The sequence below is a fragment of the Pantherophis guttatus genome, chromosome 4 (genome assembly GCF_059756535.1).
Source record: "Pantherophis guttatus breed Tessera chromosome 4, ASM5975653v1, whole genome shotgun sequence".
NCBI classification, from domain to species: domain Eukaryota; kingdom Metazoa; phylum Chordata; class Lepidosauria; order Squamata; family Colubridae; genus Pantherophis; species Pantherophis guttatus.
Window position 1 is genome coordinate 12,311,865 of NC_142066.1, and position 25,395 is coordinate 12,337,259.

The window sequence follows — 25,395 nt, forward strand, 5'->3', positions numbered from 1 at the left end:
ACAGAAGCCATAAATACAAGCCAGATCGTATTACTCTGATAAGAGTAACTGGGAAACAGTTATCACACTTTCAAATTATTAAGATATTATCTATATGCATAGATGTCTTTTTATTGTTTGTAATGGAATCAATCACCCCAAAGAAAATAAGGGAAAATATTAACAGATTAACAGAGTTGGAAGGGACCTTATAGATCATCTAGTCCAGGGGTCAGCAACCTGTGGCTCCGGAGCCGCATGCAGCTCTTTGGGCCCTCTGCTATGGCTCCCTGTCAGGTGATCCCACCATTGGCTGGCCCCGCCCCTCACCCTCCCCTCCAGTGACTCCTCGCCTGGCCTGAGAAGGTAAGGGCGACAGTGGGGGATGGAGAAGTGGCCAGGGCAAAGAAAGAGAGATACAGAGAGAGGGGGAGAGAAAGAGAGAGACGTAGAGAGATACAGAGAGGTGGGAGAGAGGGAGGGAGGAGAGAGAGAGATGTCAAAAGGATTTTGTGGTTCCTGGTGTTTTTTAACAACTGGTTCTCTGCCCTAATGACTGGCTGGGTAGAGATTGGCTCTCTCCCCCCACTCTCTGAATCTCTCTATGTCTCTCTCTCTCTCTCTCTTTCTCTCTCTCTGTATCTGTATCTGTATCAGCTAATCACCTGAGCATGCAGTAGCAATAAGAGGAGGAGGAGTTGCCATCACTACCACTGGTAGTGGTGATCCTGGTCCAGGAGGGTATCCCGCTTCTGTGTGTGTGTGTGTGTGTGTGTGTGTGTGTGTGTGTGTGTGTGTGTGAGAGAGAGAGAGAGAGAGAGAGGGAGAGAGGGAGGGAGAGAGAGGGGGGGGGGAAGGAGGGAGGGAGGGAGGGAGGGAGGCTGTTTTCACCCTTCCCAGATCCGTAGAGAGGATCTGGAGCCAGGTAAGAAAGAAAACGGGCCTTCCCCACCCCCCACTAGGCCCTCCAGAGGCAGGAAACAGCCTGTTTCCCTACTTCTGGTGGGCCCAGAAGGCCCGAAAATCAGCTGCCTGGTGCACACATGTGCCCCAGAGCTGAGCTGGCGTGCCCACTAATATGGCTCCGTGTGCCACCTGTGGCACGCGTGCCATAGGTTCGCCATCACGGCACTAGGAGATTTAGGGGTAGGTGCTCTTTCTCTCTCTCCATGTATAACCACCTCCAGCTTTTTTTAAAAATAAGTTGGAAGGTCGCCTTGAACTTCATGGCAACATTTGGTGTTGATGGGAGGAGAGACCCAGCCTACAATTCTTACTTTGTAAGGTTCCACAAGGTTCTGTTCTGACCTAGGCTTCACCCAATCATGAAATAGATTCATTGTCCCCCCCCAAAAAAACCCGTTTTTATTTGGCTAATGTAAATTCCTAGCATTCACATCCAGCAAAGTCCCAGCAAACTTTGCTTAACGCACTGTAAGCCGCCCTGAGTCTCCAGAGAAGGGTGGCATATAAATCAAATTAAAAAAAAAAAAAAACAGTCTTTCAAGGGTGAATTGCAACCACAGACCTTATCAGTCCTTGGATGGTTGCCAGGCTGATAGCTTCCATACACAACACTGTACAAGGAAATACTTGGCAAGGAGTCTTTCAGATAAGCAAATATTCCCACTAATAATACGAACTAATTGTCTCCTGCAATCACCACTCCCCTTCTGCTCCTATTTATTCCCTGTGGGAGGGACCATTCAGTGTCCCCTTGTGACTTTACTACCAAGTTGACCCCTGTTCCTTAATTGTTCCCTTCTCCTGACAGCTGTGTGCATGCACACATTGGGAACAGGCTCCAGCTTTTCTTCAAGCTCACTTATCTCCGACTCCGAAGGTAGCTGATAACTGTCGGATGGCCCTGGCCCCATCTCTGCCTCCAATGCAGAGCACTCATCAGAGCCTTCCCCAGACTCTAGGACTGGCCCATATTCCTCCCCAACTTCCTCACTGTCCGAGTCTGATACCAGCCCTGCTGGCCGCTGGTGGGCCACAACAGGTTCAGTCCTTTCTCCCCTCTTGCTTAACTTCTTTAAGAGCCCACTGGATCAAGCAATCTGATAGTTTGGTGTGATGCTGATATTATCCAGCTTTGTATCTTTATCCCAGATGACCTGAGTAATACCATATACAGTATGTCCCATCCCAGTATCCAGAGGTCTGGATAAGGTGCAATGGGCTTTGGCTCATCCAAGCAAGACTGGGTGGCTCTGGGCACTTGGGACTTCCAGTGTCAAGGTTTTTCCATCTTGGTTTTCAATAGGGTGACAAAGCCCCAGAAGGACCCCAAGCGCAAGCCAAAATAAAGACAAGTTAAACAGAAATTATCGACAATGCTTGAGATGGTCTATTGTTCTTTCTAACTTCATCACACAGGGCTTCAATATCAGATCAATGTTTTAATTTGTGAAGAGCTTTTGACTAGGCATGTGTATAAGCAGATCTGACATCATTTATGTTTTTTGCATGAAATGACATCATTTGTGGAATAACATTGAGTTATATCTGGGTGACAATGAATAATATCAATATCAGATATTCCAATTCAATTGACATCCGGATATTGTCACATGTGCCACAACTTAGATTCTTAGAAAAGAAAGACCCTCCACTCCATTTGCGTGAAAGGTATACTTTTACTAAAGTCGTTACAGTACAGCAAAGGCAGAACTAAAATATGCATACTAAGGTTCCCTATTTAACATTCCCTTTCCTGTTTGTCCCCCCTGTTATCTCCCTATTGTCCAATTACATTCAAAACATTTGTTTTGGTTGACAGCACTTCAACCTGCATTTACTCTAGTGCTGACATAAGAAGGAGAAGAGGGGGCAGCTGGCAAGAGGACGCTTGACTCTTCACCTACTTATTTTCCCTGAAGATAATATCCCCTAGGAGATGAGATGGGAGGGGGGGGCATTCCTGGGAGCTGAAGTAGTAGATATGGGGAGAGTGATTTGGAAGATGGCCAATGAGACGCAGAGAATTGGGGAACGGAAAGGGAAGGTTTGGGGTCAGGAAGTCAGTGTTGGCTATGACATGATCGGGGACAGATTGTCGTGCTAAATAAATGAAAGATTTCATCAAAGACTATTTGTTTGGAAATGCAATTTATTTTATTTGAGACGACATCAAAAGCTGACATTGGTAAGGTCCTTGCATTGGTGGGTTAGGTGGTGAGACATTGCACTTTCCTTTCCAGGTGTCTGGCCTTAGAGTGATGAACTGATGTCCCGGGATGGCACAATGAATCAGTTTCCCTCTTCCCAGCAGTTCCCTCCCCCCATAGTTTAAGGGCAGGCTTGCATCTAACTGGCATCCTGGAGCTCAGGATTGGTGGAGCACAAACCGTGCTCTCCACCTGCTCCATAGGTACAAGGTGAGCTGCCGAACAGAGGGGCCCTCAGCTGCAAGGTTGCCTGGCACTGTGGGCAGGGCTGGGGCTAGGAAGAGTGCACTGGAAATATCTCCTTGCAGCCGGAGAGACAGAACTCCCAGCCCTCGCTGGATCAGCTGATCCACGGGCTGTGGTTAAGGGGCCCAGCAGCCGTGATGTGACTGGGGAAAGGAAGGGCTGTCTCCTGTGCTGGTCACACCCACCCCCTTCACTAGGGCTTATTTTTGGGGTAGGGCGTATATCAGGCCCACCCCAAAAATCAGGCTAGGACTTATTTTCAGAGTAGGTCGTATTTTCAGGGAAACACGGTATCTATGGTAGGAAGTTCTCAAAAGTTTCTCTCTGGATTCTATAGCCTTGAGGTGATTATAGTAGTGGAGAAGTAACTCAAGAGACTGCATTTCTTTCCTAAGAATGCCAAACAGAATCCATTAGGGACATCAATGTAGCATCTCTCCATTGCTTAAAGCAAATGCATCTTTTTTTCAGCTTCTCCTGGATGCCTTCTGCAGCTCTCAGGGAAGAAAAGCATTTCTTTGATGGCATCAAACCTGCTACCTGCATATCACACTCATATTCACCTTTTCATTTGTACATGTGAACTGCAGTACACTCTAGCATTTAACAATCTTGTTGATAGAGGTTTTAACTGATGTTTGGTGAAGAAAAACACATGGACACATGGATTCTGAGAACCCTATCGTTCCATATTTCTCTATTTTAGTACTCCAAGACTGAAGAGAGATAAAATGTGAGTATATGTTATAATTTCCCAGAAGGGCAAAGATTTCTTAGCTTAGGAGGCCAATGAATTGCGTGAACTTTTTTTAGAAATAGGAATAGGAATATTGTTTATTGGCCAGGTGTAATGGGACACACAAGGAATTTGTCTCTGATGCGTAAGCGCTTGGTGTACATGCAAGCAACGAAGTGATAAGTCATAGATCATAAATTATAAGATATAAACAAGAAGTGATAAATGATCGGATACCAATACTAGAAGGTAGTGAGAAAGATGAGAAGATGAGAAAAAGGAGAAGATGAAAAGACAGTTGTCTGAAATGGTATAGGGTCTCCTGCTTGAGCAGAGAGTTGACTGGAGGACCCTGAAGGTCCCTTCCAGCTCAATTCTGATTGATTGATTGATTGATTGATTGATTGGATAAAAGCAATACAGCCCTACTACATGAGTAATAAAAATACTATTACATGGGTACATTAAAAAAAACATCTGGTGTAGTCTAGAATTAAAAGTGCTAGATTCTTCATTAATTATATGTAGTCTTTTATAAGATTTTACTATAAGATTTGAAACATAACCATGTCCTTTTAATGGTGCAAGATAAAAATCCCATTTTGAAGGTGTTGGAAGCTGAAGTAGAAATAATTCTGATTAACATTTCTTGGTGGATTTATTTAATTTAGTTCATAACTGAATGGGAAATATTGCATTTCATTATTGGCATTTCTTTTCTGAATTTTGTAAAGCTGTTAGATGCCTTTTATGCCTTCTAAGATCATTAAGTGGTTTATTTTCACTTTGTTTCTATACCATGTTATAGATTATCAGCCCATTGGATAGGGAAAATTATCTTGTGTAACCAGAGATGGAGGAGTCATTTTCAGGACACTATTAATTTAAAGAAATTGCATCACATCCAACTTCTGTTCTAAGAGCAGCGTTCTCAAGGCAGGTGTGCAGTTATTCAGTGGAATATTCATATTAAGTGGAATAATTATTTTCTTCTATTAAATTCCTGATCGTAACCATGAAAAGGAATGAATCGCAAATCAGTGAGTTCATACTTCTTGGTTTCACGGACATTCGGAAACTGCAGCTCCTGCTCTTCATCATCCTTCTCTTTTCCTACTTATTGACCATTACAGGAAATTCTGTGATTATTATCCTGACTAACCTGGACCATCGTCTACAGACTCCGATGTATTTTTTCCTTTGGAATTTCTCCATTGTGGAAATTGGTTTCACCATGGCTGTCACCCCTCAAACCTTGTCCCATTTGCTGACGGGCCATAAAAATGTTCCCTACGTTGGTTGCCTGATACAATCTTTCATGTATTTTCATCTGGGTACCACAGAGTTCTTCCTCTTAGCTGTCATGTCCTATGATAGATACCTGGCCATCTGTAATCCCTTACGCTACCCATCCATCATGCACAAGAGTTTATGCACCTTGCTGGTTTTCTGTTGCTGGATCGGAAGCTTCCTCCTCATCATCGGTCCCTTTGTGATATTCCTACAGCTTCCAATGTGCGACTCAAACATCCTGGACCATTTCTTCTGTGACAACACACCCTTGATCCAACTCTTATGTGGGGACACGAGATTTCTTGAACTTTTTGGGTTTGTCACTGCTGTGTTTTCTTTGCTGGGGACTTTGAGCATTTCAGTGGCTTCCTATATCAACATACTTAAAACCATCTTGACTATCCCATCTGGTACAGGGAGAAAGAAAGCTTTTTCCACCTGTGCCTCTCACTTCATTGTTGTGTCCATCACCTACGGGAGCTGCATCTTCCTTTATATCAGCCCATCCCAGGCAAGCAAAGTGGAGTTTGGCAAAATAGTGGCCATTCTCAACACGATTGTTTCTCCTTTGCTCAATCCTTTCATCTACAGCTTGAGAAACCAACAAGTTCAGGAAGCCTTGAAAGAACTGTTGAGAGAGGTTGTCGTTTTTATTAAAGATCCAAGGAAAACCTGAACACAAAGTTCCTTCTGAACTTGGTATAGCACTAGCATTAGCACTAGCACTTAGACTTACATACCGCTTCACGGTGCTTTACAGCCCTCTCTAAGTGGTTTACAGAGTCAGCCTCTTGCCTCCAACAATCTGGGTCCTCATTTTACCGACCTCGGAAGGATGGAAAGCTGAGTTGAGCCAGTGAGATTTGAACTGCTGAACTGCAGCTAGCAGTCAGCTGAAGTATATCTGATCTTTTGTTCAAAGTGCTGAAAAATATACAGTTATTTGGTACTTTGGAGTAGCATTTCCTATTGCCAAAAGCTCTATGGCCGAACCTGCTAATTTTGTGGAATATCCATTGAAGGGCTCCGAAAAATGGGGTTTTCATGTTAAATTACACATAAATGTCATATGGGTTTTTTTATCTCTTTCTTTTCCCCCAAATTTTAAGAGTAGAGAGAGATTTTTCAAAGTTGAAAGTTAAGGAAAGAGAATTTATTTAAAACACCTGAATGTTTTAGACCAAAGAATTGTAGAGATAGAAGGAACTTAGGAGATCTTTGAGTCCAACCCTCTGCTCAAGGCAAGAGATGTTATCCTTTCCAGTCAAAAGGCTGTCCAGTCTATTTTTGAAAACTTCTAGTGTTGGAGCACCCACAACTATGAGAGGCATGTTATTCCACTGCTTAATAGTTTTTAGTATCAGAAAACCTCTCCTTACTTTTAGGTTGGCTCTTTATTTAACAAGCTTTCTCCTTTCCTAGAGGCTGATCATAGCCTGAAATCCAGGCACCTCAAGATCTGTGTGCCCATGTGTTTCCCTTAATAAAAATTCCAATTGAAGCATCTTTAAAAATTGCTATTAAATGGTAGGCTGTACTGGGGTTCAGAAGCAAAGTTTAAATAATGAATGCGAGGATGTGGTGATAGGAAGATAGATGTTCTCTCTGACTCCTTCACAGAAATGTATTGTAGCAGGGGGGAGGAGGGAATAAAAAGAGGGTTTGGGAGGAAGGGGGGGAGACAGAGGGAGTGCAAGGGAAGGAAGGAAGGGCTTGTTTGGGGAATGGAAAAAAGGGGGGAAAGGGGGAGGAAGAAGTGGAGAGTTTGGATGAGCCAAGCCAGAGGGATGATAAGTGGATAGGATAGCAGAGGCTTTTGCAGGCCAAGCTTGAGAGAAATAAAGGGGATAGGAGAGCAGAGGCTTTTTGTGGGCCAAGCCTGAGACAAATAAAGGGAATAGGGTCAGACAGGAGAGCTGCAACTCTTCGCAACCTCATAGGGCACCCCTCTTTGCTTCACTGCCCCTACAAGGCAGCCTTGGCTCCTCTCGGAGCCCACAAACAGGGAGAATTCAGCACAGGGAATGCGGAGACCCGTTCCCTGTGTCTGATATCGCAGCGATGTCAACCAGAAGTCCACCCATTGCTTCTTGTCCTACCCTCAGGTGCTTTGAAGAATAGCTTGACTCCCTCTTCTTTGTGGCAGCCCCTGAGATATTGGAACACTGTCATGTCTCCCCTAGTCTTTCTTTTCATTAAACTACACATACCCAGTTCCTGCAACCATTCTTCATATGTTTTGGCCTCCAGTCCCCTAATCATCTTTGTGTTAATGGTTTCTTAATGCACCCTATTAATGTCTTGTTTGTTTTGTGGGTTTTTTTGTTTGTTTGCTTCTGTTAAATTTTTTGGAGTTTTGTATTTTAACTTTTTTTTTTAAATAAAATAAAAATAGAAAAAACTGTGTGTATTTTATAACAGAGGGATTTTTTAAAAAAAGAAATTGGTTTATTCCACACTGTATGAGAATTAAACCTGGGTTTCTGACCTTTTGCTCTCAATTAAGGTTACTGAAAGTCAAGCAAGAAGTTTAATAACTTTGTTTCTTTCTCTTATTCCCCAGAAAATTAATTAACAAGTTAAGAATTTATAATAGGAAACTTTTGGTCCACAGAGGCCCTTCAGTTTACTTTGTTTTACTATAGTTAATAAAGAAAGTAAGAATTAGATAGAAGGGCTTGCAATGGCTTAATAAGCTGCATTTCATATATCATTACAAGTCAAAATCTTACTGCAATCCTTTTATATAGTCTTTACTATGAAATCAATGGGAAGTGTCTGTATAGTAAATATCAGTATGTGGAATCACTCCAGACAAAAATCAATAAAAATAGTTAACCACAACTTAATGCATCATTAATGTCAATGTGCTTATTTTAAATAGAACTGGATCTCCATACACCACAAATTAAGTTAACTTATATTCTCATTACGGCCTCTTTTCCTGCAGTTTCTTCCTCCACTCATTTTAATGGAGCATGCAAAGAATTTAAATAGAAAAAAAAATACTTTAGATTAACAGAAGCCATAAATACAAGCCAGATCGTATTACTCTGATAAGAGTAACTGGGAAACAGTTATCACACTTTCAAATTATTAAGATATTATCTATATGCATAGATGTCTTTTTATTGTTTGTAATGGAATCAATCACCCCAAAGAAAATAAGGGAAAATATTAACAGATTAACAGAGTTGGAAGGGACCTTATAGATCATCTAGTCCAGGGGTCAGCAACCTGTGGCTCCGGAGCCGCATGCAGCTCTTTGGGCCCTCTGCTATGGCTCCCTGTCAGGTGATCCCACCATTGGCTGGCCCCGCCCCTCACCCTCCCCTCCAGTGACTCCTCGCCTGGCCTGAGAAGGTAAGGGCGACAGTGGGGGATGGAGAAGTGGCCAGGGCAAAGAAAGAGAGATACAGAGAGAGGGGGAGAGAAAGAGAGAGACGTAGAGAGATACAGAGAGGTGGGAGAGAGGGAGGGAGGAGAGAGAGAGATGTCAAAAGGATTTTGTGGTTCCTGGTGTTTTTTAACAACTGGTTCTCTGCCCTAATGACTGGCTGGGTAGAGATTGGCTCTCTCCCCCCACTCTCTGAATCTCTCTATGTCTCTCTCTCTCTCTCTCTTTCTCTCTCTCTGTATCTGTATCTGTATCAGCTAATCACCTGAGCATGCAGTAGCAATAAGAGGAGGAGGAGTTGCCATCACTACCACTGGTAGTGGTGATCCTGGTCCAGGAGGGTATCCCGCTTCTGTGTGTGTGTGTGTGTGTGTGTGTGTGTGTGTGTGTGTGTGAGAGAGAGAGAGAGAGAGAGAGAGAGAGAGAGAGAGAGAGAGAGAGGGAGAGAGGGAGGGAGAGAGAGGGGGGGGAAGGAGGGAGGGAGGGAGGGAGGGAGGCTGTTTTCACCCTTCCCAGATCCGTAGAGAGGATCTGGAGCCAGGTAAGAAAGAAAACGGGCCTTCCCCACCCCCCACTAGGCCCTCCAGAGGCAGGAAACAGCCTGTTTCCCTACTTCTGGTGGGCCCAGAAGGCCCGAAAATCAGCTGCCTGGTGCACACATGTGCCCCAGAGCTGAGCTGGCGTGCCCACTAATATGGCTCCGTGTGCCACCTGTGGCACGCGTGCCATAGGTTCGCCATCACGGCACTAGGAGATTTAGGGGTAGGTGCTCTTTCTCTCTCTCCATGTATAACCACCTCCAGCTTTTTTTAAAAATAAGTTGGAAGGTCGCCTTGAACTTCATGGCAACATTTGGTGTTGATGGGAGGAGAGACCCAGCCTACAATTCTTACTTTGTAAGGTTCCACAAGGTTCTGTTCTGACCTAGGCTTCACCCAATCATGAAATAGATTCATTGTCCCCCCCAAAAAAAACCCGTTTTTATTTGGCTAATGTAAATTCCTAGCATTCACATCCAGCAAAGTCCCAGCAAACTTTGCTTAACGCACTGTAAGCCGCCCTGAGTCTCCAGAGAAGGGTGGCATATAAATCAAATTAAAAAAAAAAAAAAACAGTCTTTCAAGGGTGAATTGCAACCACAGACCTTATCAGTCCTTGGATGGTTGCCAGGCTGATAGCTTCCATACACAACACTGTACAAGGAAATACTTGGCAAGGAGTCTTTCAGATAAGCAAATATTCCCACTAATAATACGAACTAATTGTCTCCTGCAATCACCACTCCCCTTCTGCTCCTATTTATTCCCTGTGGGAGGGACCATTCAGTGTCCCCTTGTGACTTTACTACCAAGTTGACCCCTGTTCCTTAATTGTTCCCTTCTCCTGACAGCTGTGTGCATGCACACATTGGGAACAGGCTCCAGCTTTTCTTCAAGCTCACTTATCTCCGACTCCGAAGGTAGCTGATAACTGTCGGATGGCCCTGGCCCCATCTCTGCCTCCAATGCAGAGCACTCATCAGAGCCTTCCCCAGACTCTAGGACTGGCCCATATTCCTCCCCAACTTCCTCACTGTCCGAGTCTGATACCAGCCCTGCTGGCCGCTGGTGGGCCACAACAGGTTCAGTCCTTTCTCCCCTCTTGCTTAACTTCTTTAAGAGCCCACTGGATCAAGCAATCTGATAGTTTGGTGTGATGCTGATATTATCCAGCTTTGTATCTTTATCCCAGATGACCTGAGTAATACCATATACAGTATGTCCCATCCCAGTATCCAGAGGTCTGGATAAGGTGCAATGGGCTTTGGCTCATCCAAGCAAGACTGGGTGGCTCTGGGCACTTGGGACTTCCAGTGTCAAGGTTTTTCCATCTTGGTTTTCAATAGGGTGACAAAGCCCCAGAAGGACCCCAAGCGCAAGCCAAAATAAAGACAAGTTAAACAGAAATTATCGACAATGCTTGAGATGGTCTATTGTTCTTTCTAACTTCATCACACAGGGCTTCAATATCAGATCAATGTTTTAATTTGTGAAGAGCTTTTGACTAGGCATGTGTATAAGCAGATCTGACATCATTTATGTTTTTTGCATGAAATGACATCATTTGTGGAATAACATTGAGTTATATCTGGGTGACAATGAATAATATCAATATCAGATATTCCAATTCAATTGACATCCGGATATTGTCACATGTGCCACAACTTAGATTCTTAGAAAAGAAAGACCCTCCACTCCATTTGCGTGAAAGGTATACTTTTACTAAAGTCGTTACAGTACAGCAAAGGCAGAACTAAAATATGCATACTAAGGTTCCCTATTTAACATTCCCTTTCCTGTTTGTCCCCCCTGTTATCTCCCTATTGTCCAATTACATTCAAAACATTTGTTTTGGTTGACAGCACTTCAACCTGCATTTACTCTAGTGCTGACATAAGAAGGAGAAGAGGGGGCAGCTGGCAAGAGGACGCTTGACTCTTCACCTACTTATTTTCCCTGAAGATAATATCCCCTAGGAGATGAGATGGGAGGGGGGGGCATTCCTGGGAGCTGAAGTAGTAGATATGGGGAGAGTGATTTGGAAGATGGCCAATGAGACGCAGAGAATTGGGGAACGGAAAGGGAAGGTTTGGGGTCAGGAAGTCAGTGTTGGCTATGACATGATCGGGGACAGATTGTCGTGCTAAATAAATGAAAGATTTCATCAAAGACTATTTGTTTGGAAATGCAATTTATTTTATTTGAGACGACATCAAAAGCTGACATTGGTAAGGTCCTTGCATTGGTGGGTTAGGTGGTGAGACATTGCACTTTCCTTTCCAGGTGTCTGGCCTTAGAGTGATGAACTGATGTCCCGGGATGGCACAATGAATCAGTTTCCCTCTTCCCAGCAGTTCCCTCCCCCCATAGTTTAAGGGCAGGCTTGCATCTAACTGGCATCCTGGAGCTCAGGATTGGTGGAGCACAAACCGTGCTCTCCACCTGCTCCATAGGTACAAGGTGAGCTGCGGAACAGAGGGGCCCTCAGCTGCAAGGTTGCCTGGCACTGTGGGCAGGGCTGGGGCTAGGAAGAGTGCACTGGAAATATCTCCTTGCAGCCGGAGAGACAGAACTCCCAGCCCTCGCTGGATCAGCTGATCCACGGGCTGTGGTTAAGGGGCCCAGCAGCCGTGATGTGACTGGGGAAAGGAAGGGCTGTCTCCTGTGCTGGTCACACCCACCCCCTTCACTAGGGCTTATTTTTGGGGTAGGGCGTATATCAGGCCCACCCCAAAAATCAGGCTAGGACTTATTTTCAGAGTAGGTCGTATTTTCAGGGAAACACGGTATCTATGGTAGGAAGTTCTCAAAAGTTTCTCTCTGGATTCTATAGCCTTGAGGTGATTATAGTAATGGAGAAGTAACTCAAGAGACTGCATTTCTTTCCTAAGAATGCCAAACAGAATCCATTAGGGACATCAATGTAGCATCTCTCCATTGCTTAAAGCAAATGCATCTTTTTTTCAGCTTCTCCTGGATGCCTTCTGCAGCTCTCAGGGAAGAAAAGCATTTCTTTGATGGCATCAAACCTGCTACCTGCATATCACACTCATATTCACCTTTTCATTTGTACATGTGAACTGCAGTACACTCTAGCATTTAACAATCTTGTTGATAGAGGTTTCAACTGATGTTTGGTGAAGAAAAACACATGGACACATGGATTCTGAGAACCCTATCGTTCCATATTTCTCTATTTTAGTACTCCAAGACTGAAGAGAGATAAAATGTGAGTATATGTTATAATTTCCCAGAAGGGCAAAGATTTCTTAGCTTAGGAGGCCAATGAATTGCGTGAACTTTTTTTAGAAATAGGAATAGGAATATTGTTTATTGGCCAGGTGTAATGGGACACACAAGGAATTTGTCTCTGATGCGTAAGCGCTTGGTGTACATGCAAGCAACGAAGTGATAAGTCATAGATCATAAATTATAAGATATAAACAAGAAGTGATAAATGATCGGATACCAATACTAGAAGGTAGTGAGAAAGATGAGAAGATGAGAAAAAGGAGAAGATGAAAAGACAGTTGTCTGAAATGGTATAGGGTCTCCTGCTTGAGCAGAGAGTTGACTGGAGGACCCTGAAGGTCCCTTCCAGCTCAATTCTGATTGATTGATTGATTGATTGATTGATTGGATAAAAGCAATACAGCCCTACTACATGAGTAATAAAAATACTATTACATGGGTACATTAAAAAAAACATCTGGTGTAGTCTAGAATTAAAAGTGCTAGATTCTTCATTAATTATATGTAGTCTTTTATAAGATTTTACTATAAGATTTGAAACATAACCATGTCCTTTTAATGGTGCAAGATAAAAATCCCATTTTGAAGGTGTTGGAAGCTGAAGTAGAAATAATTCTGATTAACATTTCTTGGTGGATTTATTTAATTTAGTTCATAACTGAATGGGAAATATTGCATTTCATTATTGGCATTTCTTTTCTGAATTTTGTAAAGCTGTTAGATGCCTTTTATGCCTTCTAAGATCATTAAGTGGTTTATTTTCACTTTGTTTCTATACCATGTTATAGATTATCAGCCCATTGGATAGGGAAAATTATCTTGTGTAACCAGAGATGGAGGAGTCATTTTCAGGACACTATTAATTTAAAGAAATTGCATCACATCCAACTTCTGTTCTAAGAGCAGCGTTCTCAAGGCAGGTGTGCAGTTATTCAGTGGAATATTCATATTAAGTGGAATAATTATTTTCTTCTATTAAATTCCTGATCGTAACCATGAAAAGGAATGAATCGCAAATCAGTGAGTTCATACTTCTTGGTTTCACGGACATTCGGAAACTGCAGCTCCTGCTCTTCATCATCCTTCTCTTTTCCTACTTATTGACCATTACAGGAAATTCTGTGATTATTATCCTGACTAACCTGGACCATCGTCTACAGACTCCGATGTATTTTTTCCTTTGGAATTTCTCCATTGTGGAAATTGGTTTCACCATGGCTGTCACCCCTCAAACCTTGTCCCATTTGCTGACGGGCCATAAAAATGTTCCCTACGTTGGTTGCCTGATACAATCTTTCATGTATTTTCATCTGGGTACCACAGAGTTCTTCCTCTTAGCTGTCATGTCCTATGATAGATACCTGGCCATCTGTAATCCCTTACGCTACCCATCCATCATGCACAAGAGTTTATGCACCTTGCTGGTTTTCTGTTGCTGGATCGGAAGCTTCCTCCTCATCATCGGTCCCTTTGTGATATTCCTACAGCTTCCAATGTGCGACTCAAACATCCTGGACCATTTCTTCTGTGACAACACACCCTTGATCCAACTCTTATGTGGGGACACGAGATTTCTTGAACTTTTTGGGTTTGTCACTGCTGTGTTTTCTTTGCTGGGGACTTTGAGCATTTCAGTGGCTTCCTATATCAACATACTTAAAACCATCTTGACTATCCCATCTGGTACAGGGAGAAAGAAAGCTTTTTCCACCTGTGCCTCTCACTTCATTGTTGTGTCCATCACCTACGGGAGCTGCATCTTCCTTTATATCAGCCCATCCCAGGCAAGCAAAGTGGAGTTTGGCAAAATAGTGGCCATTCTCAACACGATTGTTTCTCCTTTGCTCAATCCTTTCATCTACAGCTTGAGAAACCAACAAGTTCAGGAAGCCTTGAAAGATCTGTTGAGAGAGGTTGTCGTTTTTATTAAAGATCCAAGGAAAACCTGAACACAAAGTTCCTTCTGAACTTGGTATAGCACTAGCATTAGCACTAGCACTTAGACTTACATACCGCTTCACGGTGCTTTACAGCCCTCTCTAAGTGGTTTACAGAGTCAGCCTCTTGCCTCCAACAATCTGGGTCCTCATTTTACCAACCTCGGAAGGATGGAAAGCTGAGTTGAGCCAGTGAGATTTGAACTGCTGAACTGCAGCTAGCAGTCAGCTGAAGTATATCTGATCTTTTGTTCAAAGTGCTGAAAAATATACAGTTATTTGGTACTTTGGAATAGCATTTCCTATTGCCAAAAGCTCTATGGCCGAACCTGCTAATTTTGTGGAATATCCATTGAAGGGCTCCGAAAAATGGGGTTTTCATGTTAAATTACACATAAATGTCATATGGGTTTTTTTATCTCTTTCTTTTCCCCCAAATTTTAAGAGTAGAGAGAGATTTTTCAAAGTTGAAAGTTAAGGAAAGAGAATTTATTTAAAACACCTGAATGTTTTAGACCAAAGAATTGTAGAGATAGAAGGAACTTAGGAGATCTTTGAGTCCAACCCTCTGCTCAAGGCAAGAGATGTTATCCTTTCCAGTCAAAAGGCTGTCCAGTCTATTTTTGAAAACTTCTAGTGTTGGAGCACCCACAACTATGAGAGGCATGTTATTCCACTGCTTAATAGTTTTTAGTATCAGAAAACCTCTCCTTACTTTTAGGTTGGCTCTTTATTTAACAAGCTTTCTCCTTTCCTAGAGGCTGATCATAGCCTGAAATCCAGGCACCTCAAGATCTGTGTGCCCATGTGTTTCCCTTAATAAAAATTCCAATTGAAGCATCTTTAAAAATTGCTATTAAATGGTAGGCTGTACTGGGGTTCAGAAGCAAAGTTTAAATAATGAATGCGAGGATGTGGTGATAGGAAGATAGACGTTCTCTCTGACTCCTTCACAGAAATGTATTGTAGCAGGGGGGAGGAGGGAATAAAAAGAGGGTTTGGGAGGAAGGGGGGGAGACAGAGGGAGTGCAAGGGAAGGAAGGAAGGGCTTGTTTGGGGAATGGAAAAAAGGGGGAAAAGGGGGAGGAAGAAGTGGAGAGTTTGGATGAGCCAAGCCAGAGGGATGATAAGTGGATAGGATAGCAGAGGCTTTTGCAGGCCAAGCTTGAGAGAAATAAAGGGGATAGGAGAGCAGAGGCTTTTTGTGGGCCAAGCCTGAGACAAATAAAGGGAATAGGGTCAGACAGGAGAGCTGCAACTCTTCGCAACCTCATAGGGCACCCCTCTTTGCTTCACTGCCCCTACAAGGCAGCCTTGGCTCCTCTCGGAGCCCACAAACAGGGAGAATTCAGCACAGGGAATGCGGAGACCCGTTCCCTGTGTCTGATATCGCAGCGATGTCAACCAGAAGTCCACCCATTGCTTCTTGTCCTACCCTCAGGTGCTTTGAAGAATAGCTTGACTCCCTCTTCTTTGTGGCAGCCCCTGAGATATTGGAACACTGTCATGTCTCCCCTAGTTCATTAAACTAGACTTACCCAGTTCCTGCAACCATTCTTCATATGTTTTAGCCTCCAGTCCCCTTATCATCTTTGTGTTAATGGTTTCTTAATGAACCCTATTAATGTCTTGTTTGTTTTGTGTGTGTGTGTGGGGGTGTTTGTTTGCTTCTGTTACATTTTTTGGAGTTTTGTATTTTAACTTTTTTTTTTAATAAAATAAAAATAGAAAAAACTGTGTGTATTTTATAACAGAGGAATTTTTTAAAAAAGAAATTGGTTTATTCCACACTGTATGAGAATTAAACCTGGGTTTCTGACCTCTTGCTCTCAATTAAGGTTAATAAAGAAAGTAAGAATTAGATAGAAGGGCTTGCAATGGCTTAATAAGCTGCATTTCATATATCGTTACAAGTCAAAATCTTACTGCAATCCTTTTATATAGTTTTTACTATGAAATCAATGGGAAGCATCTGTATAGTAAATATCAGTATGTGGAATCACTCCAGACAAAAATCAATAAAAATAGTTAACCACAACTTAATGCATCATTAATGTCAATGTGCTTATTTTAAATAGAACTGGATTTCCATATACCACAAATTAAGTTAACTTATGTTCTCATTACGGCCTCTTTTCCTGCAGTTTCCTTCCTCCACTTATTTTAATGGAGCATGAAAAGAATTTAAATAGAAAAAAAAATTACTTTAGATTAACAGAAGCCATAAATACAAGCCAGATCGTATTACTCTGATAAGAGTAACTGGGAAACAGTTATCACACTTTCAAATTATTAAGATATTATCTATAGGCATAGATGTCTTTTTATTGTTTGTAATGGAATCAATCACCCAAAAGAAAATTAGGGAAAATATTAACAGATTAACAGAGTTGGAAGGGACCTTGTAGATCATCTAGTCCAGGGGTCAGCAACCTGTGGCTCCAGAGCCGCATGCAGCTCTTTGGGCCCTCTGCTATGGTTCCCTGTCAGGTGATCCCACCATTGGCTGGCCCCACCCCTCGCCCTCCCCTCCAGTGACTCCTCGCCTGCCCTGAGAAGGTAAGGGCGACGGTGGGGGATGGAGAAGTGGCCAGGGCAAAGACAGAGAGATACAGAGAGAGGGGGAGAGAAAGAGAGAGACATAGAGAGATACAGAGAGGTGGGAGAGAGGGAGGGAGGAGAGAGAGAGAGAGTTGTCAAAAGGATTTTGTGGTTCCTGGTGTTTTTTAACAACTGGTTCTCTGCCCTAATGACTGGCTGGGTAGAGACTGGCTCTCTTTCCCCACTCTCTGTATCTCTCTATGTCTCTCTCTCTCTCTCCCTCTCTCTGTATCTGTATCTGTATCAGCTAATCACCTGAGCATGCAGTAGCAATAAGAGGAGGAGGAGTTGCCATCACTACCACTGGTAGTGGTGATCTTGGTCCAGGAGGGTATCCCGCTTCTGTGTGTGTGTGTGTGTGTGTGTGTGTGTGTGAGAGAGAGAGAGAGAGAGAGAGAGAGAGAGAGGGAGGGAGGGAGGGAGGGAGGGAGGGAGGGAGAACTTCAGTAGGCAACTTCTGTTCCATTGGTTGATTGTTCTCACTGTCAGAAAGTTCTTCCTCATTTCTAAGCTTGAATCTCTCCTTGGTCAGTTTCCATCCATTATTCCTTGTCTGATCTTCAGGTGCTTTGGAAAATAGCTTGACCCCCTCCTTTTTGTGGCAGCCCCTCAAAGATTGGAACACTGCTATCATGTCTCCCCTGGTCCTTCTCTTCACTAGACTAGCCATGCCCAGTTCCTGCAACCGTTCTTCATATGTTTTAGCCTCCAGTCCACTCATCATCCTGGTTGCTCTCATCTGCACTTTTTCTAGAGTCTCAACATCTTTTTTATAGTGTGATGACCAAAACTGGATGCAGTATCCTAGGTGTGGTCTTACTAAGGCTTTATAGAGTGGTATTAGTACCTCCCTTGATCTTGATTGTATCTGTCTGTTAATGCAATTTAGGATTGCATTGTTTTTTTTGGCTGCCTATCTCTCTCTCATCTATCTATCTATCTATCTATCTATCTATCTATCTATCTATCTATCTATCTATCATCTATCTATTTCCTATCTCTGCCTGATTGCCTGCCTGTCATCTATCATGTATCTATTTTCTATCATTTATCTATCATCTATCCATCCATCTATCTATCTATCATCCTCTATTATCTATCATTTATATATTTTCTGTTTTCTGTCATCTATTATCTATCACTTATCTATTTTCTATCATCCATCTTTCTATCTATCTATCTATCTATCTATCTATCTATCTATCTATCTATCTATCATCTAATCTATCATCTATCTATTATCTATCCTACGTAGAATAAGAGGTTTATATAAACCCACATCTGTTTATAGGACTGAAGTCTGGGCTCCATTTTTACCCACTGCATCATAAACTGACTTAAGACAACTACATAAAAGCATTATTTTATTGTCTGTCTCTCTGTGTGTATGTGTATGTACATACAGTTACAGAAACAAGGCACAAGAATTGTTTATCTGTTTGCATTAATGTACATCATTTGTGGAATTAAATATTTATTTGTTGCCTGTGTTGCCATGGGGCTACTCTGAGTGGCTTATATCAGTAAATGTAACTATAAGTATAACAATAGCAACGTGATAAAACAATAACAATAAAAATATAAGAACAGTAATATGAATGAAAAAGATGGGCAGAGGGGGAGCAGGAAGCATAGGGGGAGATTGGGTCAAATAATTAGTCCAATAGCCACATCAAGTAACTTTGGCCAGTTTCATACATTTGTATTTAATGGACAGCTAGATGCAATGGACAGGTCTCCTCCCCCCCTCCTAAGTAATTAAACCGAGGTTTTACTACACAGATATGTTTGTGTTTCTTCTGTATGAAGTTATATATAGAATATGTGATTTCTTAAACAGAGAACTTCCAAAGATGAATTCTTGGGAGAGAACCCATCTCCTCATATCCCAGAATAACAGAGTTGGAAGGGACCTTGATGGTCTTCTAGGCAAACTCCCTGCTCAGGCAGGAAACCTTATACCATTTCAGACAAATGGTTGTCCAATCTCTTCTTAAAAACTTCCAGTGTTGGAGCATCCACAATTTCTGGAGGCAAGTCATTCCACCGATTGTTCTGTCAGGAAATTTCTCCTTAGTTCTAAGTTGCTTCTTTCCTTGATTAGTTTCCATCCATTGCTTCTTGTCCTGCCCTCAGGTGCTTTTGAGAATAAGTCAACCCATCTCTTCTTTGTAGGAGCCCCTGAGATATTGGAAAAGGGCTATCATGTCACTCCTGGTCCTTCTTTTCATTAAACTAGACATGCCCAATTGCAACAACCATTCTTGACCTCCGATTCCCAAATCATCTTTGTTGCTCTTCTCTGTAATCTTTCTAGAGTCTCAACTCCTTTTTGTGACTCAGTAATGTTAGCCTTCTTCAGAATGGCTATTGAGGGGTTCTGATTTGTCCAACCATGTTCTCTTCAATCACTTTTCGTTCCACCTCTTTCCAAGACAAACATGTCCATGGCCATCCTAGTCTTGATTCCACACAATCACCAATTCCTTTTTACACACTCACCCTTAGGAGGCAGGGCTCAGCCCAACAGTGGTTTGGAATGGTGGCCAATCTCAACCTTCCATAGTAAAACCAAAGATCTCTGGGAAGGTGTTATCTGTGTGAATGTAATAGTGGGGCGATTAAATGTCACGGAGCATTGATTCTGTGACAGCTGCATGGGACCCCTGTGGGATGGCCACTTAGATAGAACCAACATGAGTGGAAACATTCTTGGAAAATAAATTTGGACATATCAATGTGAAGTTTATGGGATGGACCACAGAAAGGAGGAAGCTTGTTAAATAAAGAGCCAACCTGGAAGTAAGGAGATGTTTTCTCATAATAAAAACTATTAGGCAGTGGAATAACTTGCCTCTTATGGTTGTGGGTGCTCCATCACTGGAGGTTTTCAAAAGTAGACTGGACAACCTTTTGATTGGAAGGGGATAAGATCTCTTGCCTTGAGCAGAGGACCTCCAAAGTCCCTTCTATCTCTACAATTCTATGGTCTAAAAACAGTGATTCTCAACCGTCCTAATGCCGCGACCCTTTAATACAGTTCCTCATGTTGTGGTGACCCCCAAACATAAAATTATTTCTAAGACCATTGAAAATATGTGTTTTCTGATGGTCTTAGGCGACCCCTGTGAAAGGGTCATTCCACCCCCAAAGGGGTCGTGACCCACAGGTTGAGAACCACTGGTCTAAAACATTCAGGTGTTCCAGGTAAATTCTCTTTCCTCAACTCCCAACTTTGAAAAATCCCTCTCTAGTCTTAAGATTTAGGGGAAAAGAAAGAAATTAAAAAAACCCAATGACACTTATGTGTAATAGTGTATGAAGACCCCATTTTTCAGAGTGCTGGACAACTTCAATGGATTAGCAGTTTCAACCATTGAGCTTTGGCAATAGGAAATGCTACTCCAAAGTCCCAAATCTATATACATATACATATACATATACATATACATATACATATACATATACATATACATATACATATACATATACATACATACATACATACATATAAATATAGATATAGATATATAGATATAGATATATAGATATAAGACAAGTACCATTCACTCATCATGAAATCTCCAGAACTGTAAAGCCTACAAACTTGAAACTTGGCACTCTTGGCTTCTAGGTGCTCGCTAAGAAAGGATTTTTTGAAATGACCATCAGATCATTAGTATTTATTATACAGTATTATATTAACATGCTCTGATGCTAAGGAGTTAGACATTCTACTCCCCCTCCCCACCTGAAAAGAACTCTGTTCCAACTGCCAGTTGCCTTACATTAACATGCTCTGATGCTAAGGAGTTACACATTCTATATAAATTTTCAAGCTTTAAATGTCAATCGTAACTACTCATTAATTTTCAAGCTTTAACTGTCAATTTATCAAGCCCGATCACCTAGTTTCGTAGCGAAGCACAGGTATCCAGCTACTAGTAAATCGATATTTTTCAGCACTTTGAACAAAAGATCAGATATACCAAGTTCAGAAGGAATGGTGTGTTCAGATTTTCCTTGAACCTTTACTAAAAATGACAACCTGTCTCAGGTCTTTCAAAGCCTCCTGAACTTGTTGGTTTCTCAAGCTGTAGATGAAAGGATTGAGCAAAGGGGAAACAATTGTGTTGAGAATGGCCACTATTTTGCCAAACTCCACTTTGCTTGCTTGGGATGGGCTGATATAAAGGAAGATGCAGCTCCCGTAGGTGATGGACACAACAATGAAGTGAGAAGCGCAAGTGGAAAACGCCTTCTTTCTCCCTGTAGCAGATGGGATAGACAAGATGGTTTTAATTATCTTGATATAGGAAGCCATTGAAATGCTCAAAGTCCCGAGCAAGGAAAGTGCAGCAGTGATAAACCAAAAAAGTTCAAGAACTCTCGTGTCCCCAAATAAGAGTTGGAACAATGGTGTCTTGTCACAGAAGAAATGGTCCAGGATGTTTGAGTCGCACATTGGAAGCTGGAGGAAGATCAGATAGGGACCAATGAGGAGGAGGAAGCTTCCCATCCAGCAACTGAAAACCAGCAAGGTGCATAAACTCTTGTGCATGATGGATGGGTAGTGTAAGGGGTTACAGATGGCCAGGTATCGATCATAGGACATGACAGCTAAGAGCAAGAACTCTGTGGTACCCAGATAAAGATACACGAAAAACTGTATCATGCAACCAACGTAGGGAATGTTTTTATGGCCAGTCAGCAAATGTGACAAGGTTTGAGGGGTGACAGCCGTGGTAAATCCAATTTCCAAAATAGAAAAATTCCAGAGGAAGAAATACATTGGAGTCTGTAGCCGGTAGTCTATATTAGCCAGGGTGATAATCACAGCATTTGCAGTAATTGTGGAAAAGTAGGAAAAGAGAAGGATGACGAAGAACAGGAGTTGTAGTATCCGAATGTCGGTGAAACCAAGAAGCATGAACTCGCTGGTTCTCGTTTCATTACTTTTCATTATTACTAAAGAACTGGATCAGAAATTGATAGAAGATTTTTTCATGTAATATTGATATTCCTCTGAGTTACGTTGCCTTTAAATCTCTGTTGTGATCAGAATTTCATTATGCCTCAATTCCTTCAAGTTCTTTTTGTCTCCTACTGATTCTCAGATCTCTATCTCGTTAGAATGATTGTCTCCTGTAGAAATATAAAGCATGGGATGAATCCATACACCGTAGGTTGCTTAATTTTAGGAAAATGTGAAATGATTTTCTGTTATTTTCAACTACCAGGAATCTGCCTTTTCTTTTTTCTAACTATCACATTCTTTTACATTTTCATTTTTCTAAACATGGAAGTACAAAATTGAAAAATGAAAATACTGAAGATTAGAAAGCATTATACCAAAATTCCACGATGGTTATCGACAATGGAAGCACTAATATATCCCAACGCCATGGATATAGAGAAAATGAGGAGTTATAAAGAATTACTGAACAGTGAAGGAGAATTACAAACAAGACAAGAATTACAAAATCAGGGTATAGACATTGATTGGTGGCCATACATGCAAATAGAATCAAGATACAAAACTGATCGGGCACAATTCGGATTCCAAAATGAACCAAATGAACTGGATAAAATATTACAAAGTACAGATGAGAAAATGATTACCAAAATTTATAAGTACCTACTAAAATACAAATTAGAAGAGGAGGTCGTCAAAGAGAATATGATAACATGGGCCAAAAATATAGGATATACTATTGAACTGGATAAGTGGGAAAATTTGTGGAAGATAAATTATAAGATGACATTGTCTATACCCTATAAGGAAAACCTTTTCAAAATGTTCTACCGATGGCAACTCCCACCGGCGCGCCTGGCCAAGATGTTCCCAAACATGTCTCCACTGTGCTGGAAATGTAAATCAGAGAAAGGGACATATTATCATCTCTGGTGGTCATGCCGAAGGGCAAAACAATACTGGCAACAAATTAAAATAATGATTGAAGAAATCACAAAACAAAAACTGGAAATGAGGCCGGAAATCTTTTTATTGGGAATAATCACAGCACAATACACCAAAGAAATAAAATATCTGATCATCCATATCCTCACAGCAGCATGTATAGTCTTTGCCCAACATTGGAAATCTGAACAGTTACCCACAGAGGACAAAATAATAGCTAAAATTACAGAATGTGCAGAATTGGATAAACTCACAAAAGAAACACAAGAGAAAGACAATACTGATTACTATTTAGTATGGCAAAGATGGTACAGCTGGCTGGAGGCAAAAATAGGAATATAAAGATAATTTTTGACTATTCAATAGAAATGCATAGAAGTAAACAAGGAGTCAATTATATATATACATATATAACCATGTAAATATGTGAATGTAGATATAGATACAAATAGAAATATGAAAATAACCCACCGTTGTAGTAACATTAGTAGTTGAAATAATGAATATGAGGATGTGGTGATAGGAAGGTAGAAGTTCTCTCTGACTCCTTCACAGAAATGTATTGTAGCAGGGGGGAGGGGGAATAAAAGGAGGGTTTGGGAGGAGGGGGAGGAAGGAAGGGAAGGAAGGAGAGGCTTGTTGGGGAAAGGAAAAGAAGGGGGGAAGCAGGAAAAAGAGGAGAGGTTTGGGTGAGCCAAGCTTGAGGGAAATAAGGGAATGGGATAGCAGAGGCTTTTGTGGGTGAAGCCTGAGGAAAATAAGGGGAAAGGATAGCAGAGGCTTCTGTGGACCAAGCCTGAGGGAAATAAGTGGATAGGACAGCAGAGTCTTCTGTGGGCCAAGCCTGAGGGAGAGAGGAGTCAGGCCAATCCTGAGGAATAAGGAGAAAGGATAGCAGATGCTTCTGTTAACGAAGCCTGAGGGAAATAAGCGGATAGGATAGCAGAGGTTTTTGTGGGGAGAGCCTGAGGGAAATAAGGGAATAGGACAGCAGAGGTTTCTGTGGACCACACCTGGGGAAAATGAGGGGATAGGATAGCAGAGGCTTTTGTGGGCCAAGCCTGAGGGAAATAAGGGAATAGGATAGCAGAGGCTTTTGTGGACGAAGCCTGAGGGAAATAAGCAGATAGGATAGAAGAGGCTTTTGTGGGGAGAGCCTGAGGGAAATAAGCAGATAGGATAGAAGAGGCTTTTGTGGGGAGAGCCTGAGGGAAATATGGGAATAGGATAGCAGAGGTTTCTGTGGACCAAGCCTGAGATAAATAAGCAGATAGGATAGCTGAGGCTTTTGTGGGCCAAGCTTGAGGGAAATAAGCGGATAGGATAGCAGAGGATTTTGTGGGCCAAACCTGAGGGAAATAAGCGGATAGGATAGCAGAGGCTTTTGTGGGCCAAGCCTGAGGGAAATAAGGGAATAGGATAGCAGAGGTTTCTGTGGACTAAGCCTGAGAGAAATAAGCAGATAGGATAGAAGAGGTTTTTTTGGCCAAGCCTGAGAGAAATATGGAGAAAGGATAGCAGAAGCTTCTGTTAACCAAACCTGAGGGAAATAAGCAGATTGGATAGAAGAGGCTTTTGTGGGCCAAACCTGAGGGAAATAAGCAGATAGGATAGCAGAGGCTTTTGTGGGGAGAGCCTGAGGGAAATAAGGGAATAGGATAGCAGAGGTTTCTGTGGATCAAGCCTGAGAGAAATAAACTGATAGGATAGCAGAGGCTTTTGTGGGCCAAGCCTGAGGGAAATAAGCGGATAGGATAGCAGAGGCTTTTGTGGGCCAAGCCTGAGGGAAATAAGGAGAAAGGATATCAGAGGATTCTGTGGGCCAAGCCTGAGGGAAATAAGTGGATAGGATAGCAGAGGCTTTTGTGGGGAGAGCCTGAGGGAAATAAGGGAATAGGACAGCAGAGGTTTCTGTGGAACACACCTGAGGGAAATAAGGAGATAGGATAGCAGTGGCTTTTGTGGGGAGAGCCTGAGGGAAATAAGGGAATAGGACAGCAGAGGTTTCTGTGGACCACACCTGACGAAATAAGGGGATAGGATAGAAGAGGTTTCTGTGGACCAAACTTGAGAGAAATAAGCAGATAGGATACAAGAGGTTTTTGTGGGCCAAGCCTGAGGGAAATAAGGGAATAGGACAGCAGAGGTTTCTGTGGACCACACCTGAGGGAAATAAGGGGATAGGATAGCAGTGGCTTTTGTGGGGAGAGCTTGAGGGAAATAAGGGAATAGGACAGCAGAGTTTTCTGTGGACCACACCTGAGGAAATAAGGGGATAGGATAGAAGAGCTTTCTGTGGACCAAGCTTGAGAGAAATAAGCA

The 25,395-nt window shown here is 42.2% G+C and overlaps 3 protein-coding genes across 3 annotated transcripts; 2 read left to right on the plus strand and 1 right to left on the minus strand.

The window, feature by feature from the left end:
• The first annotated feature begins 5,149 nt into the window (after window positions 1-5,149).
• On the plus strand, window positions 5,150-6,103 carry LOC148113734 (olfactory receptor 6C1-like). The gene has a single exon (XM_087893335.1). The coding sequence runs from the start codon at window positions 5,150-5,152 to the stop codon at window positions 6,101-6,103; it is 954 nt and encodes a 317-aa protein (XP_087749461.1).
• Window positions 6,104-13,610: 7,507 nt separating this feature from the next.
• On the plus strand, window positions 13,611-14,564 carry LOC117660231 (olfactory receptor 6C1-like). The gene has a single exon (XM_034408294.3). It carries the CDS (start codon window positions 13,611-13,613, stop codon window positions 14,562-14,564), a length of 954 nt encoding a protein of 317 aa, XP_034264185.3.
• A 6,601-nt stretch (window positions 14,565-21,165) lies between these two features.
• LOC148113735 (olfactory receptor 6C1-like) lies at window positions 21,166-22,116 on the minus strand. Its single transcript, XM_087893336.1, has one exon. It carries the CDS (start codon window positions 22,114-22,116, stop codon window positions 21,166-21,168), a length of 951 nt encoding a protein of 316 aa, XP_087749462.1.
• Between the last annotated feature and the right edge of the window lie 3,279 nt (window positions 22,117-25,395).

Coding starts and splice junctions, on each gene's coding strand:
- LOC148113734 (XM_087893335.1), top strand. CDS start 5,150: ATGAAAAGGAATGAATCGCAAATCAGTGAGTTCATACTTCTTGGTTTC.
- LOC117660231 (XM_034408294.3), top strand. CDS start 13,611: ATGAAAAGGAATGAATCGCAAATCAGTGAGTTCATACTTCTTGGTTTC.
- LOC148113735 (XM_087893336.1), bottom strand. CDS start 22,116: ATGAAAAGTAATGAAACGAGAACCAGCGAGTTCATGCTTCTTGGTTTC.